The sequence below is a fragment of the Euphorbia lathyris genome, chromosome 2 (genome assembly GCF_963576675.1).
Source record: "Euphorbia lathyris chromosome 2, ddEupLath1.1, whole genome shotgun sequence".
Classification (NCBI taxonomy): Eukaryota; Viridiplantae; Streptophyta; class Magnoliopsida; order Malpighiales; family Euphorbiaceae; genus Euphorbia; species Euphorbia lathyris.
In genome coordinates, this window is record NC_088911.1 from 21,135,631 (window position 1) to 21,142,852 (window position 7,222).

Here is a 7,222-nt window from a genome sequence, read left to right on the forward strand (position 1 = left end):
GATCACGTGGGCCCGTTTGTTTTACATACTTTTTGCTGTTACTTGTTGTTACGGTTTGCTGTTGGAAAAAGCTGCTTTTCCAAAAAGGATAGATTCTCTACTTTTGTAAAAGGCTGCTTTTCGGGTGTAAAATGCAAACAGCAAACAAGATAGCACTAACCAAACACTTAATGCTGCTTTTCAGATGTAAATGGCAAACATAAAGTCACTAACCAAACGTCTAAAACTCTCCATTTTGAAGTGAAAAGACAAACATGAGAATGAAAATAAGCAACCAAACACCCCCTTAATGTCTTCCTTTCTATGAACCAATGCGAAAAGTCAGTAGTAATATTTGACGCTCAGGGTGTTCAAACTTGAGTTGGGTATGTTACAATTAGATTTTTACCTAACCCATATAAGGATACTACTTCATGGGTTGGATGAGTTATGGTGGGTTATGTGGGTTGAAATAATTCTTTTTGAGATGGTTTGGGTGGGTTGGGTTATATGGGTTGGGTGGATTATAGTGGGTTCAAACTTATTTTGTTTCTTTACTTCTTTTTTTTTATCTCAAATAGTGTAGGATCGATCCCCCACAACGGCGATTGGGAGGGGTTTAAATACCGTAATCCTTGGACCCGCCCCGAATCCGGATTAGTCGGCCAATGTGGTTCGGAGTACTGGATAGTTTAACCAAAAAAAAAAATACTAAAAAAGTTAAATTGACATTATGTCGTTTAAAATATATTTTTGTTCTTTTTACTTTTATCGAACCACAAATCTCAAATAACAAAAAATAATAATAAAATATAAGGATAAAGATTAAATTTGACCCAACATTTATAGAAAAGTGTAGATTTGATTCTAATATACGAAATAATATAATTTTATCTCTAACGATTCTAAGCAATACCAATTTTACTCTTAAATTACTGAAAATTTGAAAATCCTGATTTGACTATTATTTAAATGTTATATCAAACCTTCTAAATTTTAATTATGTCTAAGATATATAGTGCGTTATAAATATAACTACAAAAAACTTGTTAAAATTTTAATAACTAAGTTTTTTACATATACCAATGAAAGTTCATTTGAGTGGTTAAAAGTCCCAAATGGAGAAAGAAATATTGAGAAAAAAAAGAGTTAGGAATCGGAAGTAATGAAAAATTTAGAGTCTTTACTTACAACGTAATAGAAAGAATCTCATAGTTTTCTTTAAAACTCCTTTTAATTAGGCCAACATTATTTTTTTATCTGTTTAAAATTTTAAACACTTTTTTTAATGGAGTACATGAATCACCAGAATCAGTGTACTCGCTCGATTCACCAACGATTCAGACGTCATGTCCGATTCAAGTACGCTTTTTTTCCTTATTAGAATTTGTATTGTTTCCTCAATTGTTCGGTTTTACAATTTTCATTTTTTCAATTTAAAAAATATCATATTATTAATAACCACATTTTTAAAAAAGTTAAATGAGACAAATAAAAGACAAAGTGAGAATATAGAGAATTATATGGATTGAGTGAGTTAATTAGACGAGTCCTTAAATGAATTATGATAAACCATCACAAATAAGATTTATAACTCATTCAACCCTTCTAACTCATTAACGAGAAATTTTACAGTACTCCGGGAGTAATACTCCCGGCCAATCAAAATCGTTTTTGCATCTCACTACATGAGTATGATTGGTGGAAAGAGAAATATATATACACGTGTCATAGGTTGATTGGTAAGGAGTATTACTCCAGGAGTACCCTAAAATTTTCCCTCATTAACCCACTTAACTCTACTTTTTATTGATTAGATGAGTTGAAATTTAGTGGGTTATAATAACCCAACCAATTTTGAACACCCCTATTTAACGTAATACCATTTAGATATTATCAACTTTATCTAAAGTTTATCTTTTATTTCACGATTTTAAAACACGTCTTCATATATTATGTTTTACTAATATGGTTTAACCAATCTATCTTCTAATGTGATTCAAGTCATTACTATTTTTATCATCATCCTCTTCTATTCATGCTTTGTACTCCGCCTCAACCATTCATAACCAGCTCATCACATTCAGACTTTGGACTTGCTATAAGTTAGTGAAATTTTGTAATTGTAATAATAGAGATAAGGCATTAATTGCATGAGCTTCTTCTGGCTGAGATTTTCAACCATTTTGTAGAAAAGTTTACACGCAAAGAAAGCGAAAGACAATATATGATTAATGATTAATTGGATAAATGGATTCTTATGATTCACAGATGTTGAAAAAGCTGTATTATATCAAAAAGAGGTAAATGGTGCTCTAAGTCTCAATGGGTCCAATATGTCCTCTCTGAAGGAGACAGATCAACATACCCTAATTTTACCTCTATCAAATATAGGTTTGCTAAATAAAAATAACGTTTGCTTTTGTCTCCAACTTGCAAAAGGATAAATATTTTTATGGAATAAAGTTAAAATTTACTCTTTCATGTTTTTCTGGAAAGTATAAACATAACCTTAAAATATGAAATAAAAAAATTTATCCTCAATGTATCGAATGTAGAGCAATCTTGGACTCAGCCTTAACTACTTGCAAAAAAAAAAAAAAAAAAAAAAAAAAAAAAAAAAAAACTTAATTTATATTGGCAATGTTATCACGAGCTCGGACCGGCCGACCGGTCAAACCGAACCAATCAAGCATTCGATCTGAAACCTTTTTATTTGTTGAATGGTCAACAAACTAGAAAGACCTGGGATTCGGAAGTCCGACCGGGAACCGGTGTAACCTAGCCTAATGTCGGTTTATCCTGGGTTAGAATAAAAAATATCACAATCATTGATTTATTGCGGTGCAATAGTATTATCAATGAGATTAGTGGTGGAGTCAAGAAACCGCATTTGGAGGGCTTAACAATAGCCCTATAACTAGTGACAGAGTCATCTTTATACGGGCCGGGTCAAGTCATGGCTAAATCTCTGCGTGGTGTTCAGATTTCAATAAGTCTCGGACAGCCAACTCCTATCGAAGGGATCTATCCCTTTAAACATCTCATCAATATGTCTGTCGATATTCTGTTCAGGATGATCCTCTGTGTATAAACATCGCCTTATAAGAACATGTATTATGATCTATCTCTTCGGAACCATAGTGTCCATAGAGTTCCTACTCTATATAGACATCTATCTCTCTTCACAAAGGTCGGATACTCGACTCTCCTAGTCCCTAGTGGACTAGGATGGATCATTTAAGTCAGTACAAACTACTGACCCAGGAGGTGGCAGAGACCCAACTCTAGAGTATTCATGTCCCCTATTACAGTGTTTCTTACAATACTTGAGGTTGAGTTTGTTTATGACCAAATGCCCTCCTACAATATACGCTAAAACTTTGCCGTTTTGGTGTGTTGGGCGTTAAAAACTTAAAATTGCACATCCTAAAAAATAACATCTTTAATTTTTTTTTTTTAAGTCAAATGATATTTTACATTACAACATACATCTAAAATCAATTGAACCACTCGAAAATATTGAAATATATTGCAAACGAATCAATATAGATCCATATTATAGGAGGCGACACCAACCCTACTTAGTAGTGGAGCCAACCGACAGACCGAGGGTTCTATCCTCCTAGAACCCTGAGCTGACTCTTCTCCTAAATGGGGCGAGACAGGGACCACTGCGTATTCACCTTATCAATGTCTTAAACCAATGATGGGGTTCTATTATGAATTGGCGGGAAATTTATCCCTTTTCCCGCCCTAGGAAATCTCTGGAGAAATTCGTATTTATATATTTTTTTAATTTTAAATACTAATTAAAATTTTAATTTATATAAATTAAAATATCAATTTAATAAAAGAAATTATTAATTTTAGTTAAATACAAATAGTACAGGATTTTTAAAATTAGTGATGTAATTAGATTTATTAAATATAAAAACTATACATTAATATTTATCGAATATATGTACTTTTCTTAGTAATTTTAGGAGTCGGATCCTCATAGGGCGAGGAAGGCATTTCCCCTCTCCCTTTGGAGATAAAAAAAATTCTCAATCTCCATCTCATGGAGAATTTTTTGAGAGTTTTTTTGGGATCATCCCATCCCAATGGAGATGAGAAATTCCTATCTCGTTAACAATCCTATATAAAATTAATAGAAATAGGAGTGACCCGATGATCCGTCGTGGGTCAACATCTTATATTTGTATCTATGATTAAAACTTATTATCTTGATCCACAAAATTACTCAACATATTGTTAAATGGGTCACAAGGGAAAAGTTAAGTTAGAGCTTATCCATCTTGAAATACAGAAAAGTGATTCCTCACGTTTAAAAGTCTTTGAAAACGACTCCCTTTTTGTAAATTGGCAATTTTGAAAATGAAGATTCAGCCTACCCACACACACAAGTCCTTTTCTTTTCTTGCAAGCTTGAAATTTTCTTCATTGGTTTCCATCATTTCTCTTTTTTATTTTATTTTACATTTGAATATGATGCCAGCAGTTCCGGATCTAAAATCAGTTGGAGTCCAATTCAAATAAATCAGTTTGGGATTCTGGGTCCTGCAGCCAAAAGAATCGTGCTTTGTCGTTTATTGATAATTGGTATCTGATTTGGGGCTAAATTGAATAATATTTTATTCTGATATGCTATTTTTATCAGTATTTTACTAACATCTCTCATTGCTTACGCCTAGATCAGGTCCAGTTGTCTCTGAGAAAATCCTTAACAATATAACAACAAAAAGAGCAGATTTTTCAGTTCCTAATAACATACCATATCTGACATGGTTCCAAGGTCTAGAATCTCAAAGAAAGATTCTTTTTATGAATCTGATTGAAACTATGTAAATCACAAAGTGGGTCTTCCTTATTTTTGTTAGGGGGGGTTTTGGTGAGAAATGGAAGATTGTCCTAAAATGTTGTATGGGTGGAGCTGGGAAGAGAACAAGGTGTTTGAACTGGCTTTAGCAATTGTTGATGAACAAGATCCAGAAAGATGGGAGATTGTGGCTTCCATGGTCGGAGGGAAGAAAAGTGCAGAGGATGTTCAGAATCACTATTTCATTCTTTTGAAGGATGTGCAGTGTATTGAGTCTGGTGAATTGGATCATACACTTTTTGTTGGGGATTCTCAGGCTGCGCTTTGGACTGATGAAGATAACAAGTATGTGTCTTTTTCACTTTTCTCATTTGTTTTTCATGGGTTTAATTCGATGATCATATGATGTTTGTTTGTTTGATTCTTGGTGTTTAAAGATGCCTCTTTTGATTTGAGTTGAGTTGACATTCCTGATTCGATTATGTCGAGGAATCGAATCGAATCGAATCGAATCTCCATTAGATTCTTCATGGTCCAGTAAATGAATCTAATTTTGTTCTCCTGCAGCCGGAATTAGAAATAAGCTATTGGGAATTTATCTTAATATTCATTATCTCTTGTTTGGCTTGGAGGTTGGGTGTTCAACCTATCTATGACCTCTCATTTTCATTTTGTGAGGAGGATGTGCCAATTCAAATATTACAGTCATATTTTCTTCACTATGTGTAATTAACAATGCAACAACCTAGTCCTGTGGGTGGTATCGGAATGGAGGTTTTGAGAGAGGGGTTCATAAAGTAATGACTACCCTTGTTTGGAAGGAATTAGATGGATTAGAGCTGTAATCGAGCCGAGCGGAACCGAATTTAGCTTGCTTATTGGTATATCAAAAAATTGACGAGCTTGAACTTAGTTCAATATCATATTCCTGAGCTGCTATTCGCTCACAAACAACTCATTAATTATTTAAAATTTGTTTAACACAAAACTACATAATTTTGGGGAGAAAATCCACCGTTCTATTTCAATTTCAGTGTCCCCTTCCATGTGCCTCTCACAAAAAGTGACCCTCTCTTATTGCGAGAGTCCTCCTAACTCACAAAATATATTAGTTTAATTAAGTAGGACCACTTTTTGTGAGAGCAACATGGGAGGGGACACTGAAACGGAGACATTAGATTTTCCTCCATAATTTTGAACCTACTAAATTAAAGTTCACACAAAACTAAGTTATTTTACATTTTCGGCTTTATAGAATTACTATTATTAAAAACAAAATCGAACCAAGGTTGCTCACGAGTGTGTTCATGAGCATTATATTCGAGCTTGTTGATGAATCTATAACCGAACTTCCTTGCAAGTTTCCAAGTCCATTTTCATCCCGCTCAAACTCAACTTGTTTATAAATCAAGTTGAACACGGTTGAACTTTTAAAGCTCAGCTCATTTACACTAGAGTATGGGAAGGTTTTTGAGGGGTCATAAACACTTCAAAATCTTTCAAATTCTTAACCGTTCAAATTTGGAAGTCTAGGAGTGTTAAGAATTCATTTTACAAAATGACACTTGCACAATTTAACAAATCACAACCTTTTATTCTCTCGTTTATATAATGGGAATTCCTAATTTTATTATTTAACATTCCATTAAGAACTCTTCAAATCAAACAAGTAAAAGTATTAATCTTTATGAACTCATACATTCCTCTCAAATAAGATAAGATTGCTACTCAAACCATTTATTTCCCTTCCTAACTCTTCTTTCATTAACTTTCCTCAATCCACTGTCCCATCAAAGTCTAAAGGATGGCGATAAGTGCAAGAATGAACTAAATACGACAACAAAAATGGAGAGTGAAACTGAATTATATTAATATACACATGTAGACACATTTTAAAATTGTGAGATTAGAAATTTAAGGTTTGAGTTACATTAGACAATATCGAAACAAACTGTTATTAACCATGTAAATTTATGTAGCAGAAGACAGATCTGATTTCAGTTTCTTCCCAGGGTAGTTGCTGAAACTATATGTTGAATTGGGACATTCAAATGAGTTGAGGATTATTTATCTGTTTTAATTTTGAATTGAAGAACTTTATAAATTAGAAATTTGGTGTATCTTTGAACACAGGTTGCTGGTACAATTGGAGATAGCAGAGCAGACATCTTTTCCTGGGAAGAATGGAATAGAAGGCATGCACATAAATCTTTCGTTGGCGTAGGAAATTAGACTTAACTTGTATAAATACTTTCCAGTAAAGAAGCTGCAGGTTTATAAGTATTTCAGTACACAAGGATTTCGACAACTTCTTTTCATTGCCATTTAGATTTTTTAATATCAAATTGTGTAATTAGGCAATCAATTATCTCTTTTTGGTAGATAATCATAATTTAATGGAAAAGAATGATTTTGATTTCA

General features: G+C 33.2%; 1 protein-coding gene across 2 annotated transcripts; it reads left to right on the forward strand.

Moving 5' to 3' along the window:
- The first annotated feature begins 4,360 nt into the window (after positions 1 to 4,360).
- On the forward strand, positions 4,361 to 7,222 carry LOC136217198 (protein RADIALIS-like 3). 2 transcript variants are annotated; one of them, XM_066003792.1, is made up of 3 exons: positions 4,361 to 4,584; positions 4,682 to 5,146; positions 6,935 to 7,222. In XM_066003792.1, exons 2-3 carry the CDS (start codon positions 4,881 to 4,883, stop codon positions 7,023 to 7,025), a joined length of 357 nt encoding a protein of 118 aa, XP_065859864.1. In that variant the 5' UTR covers positions 4,361 to 4,584; positions 4,682 to 4,880; the 3' UTR covers positions 7,026 to 7,222. The 2 variants fall into 2 exon arrangements, with proteins under 2 accessions (XP_065859864.1, XP_065859863.1); XM_066003791.1 differs by having other exon boundaries at positions 4,361 to 5,146.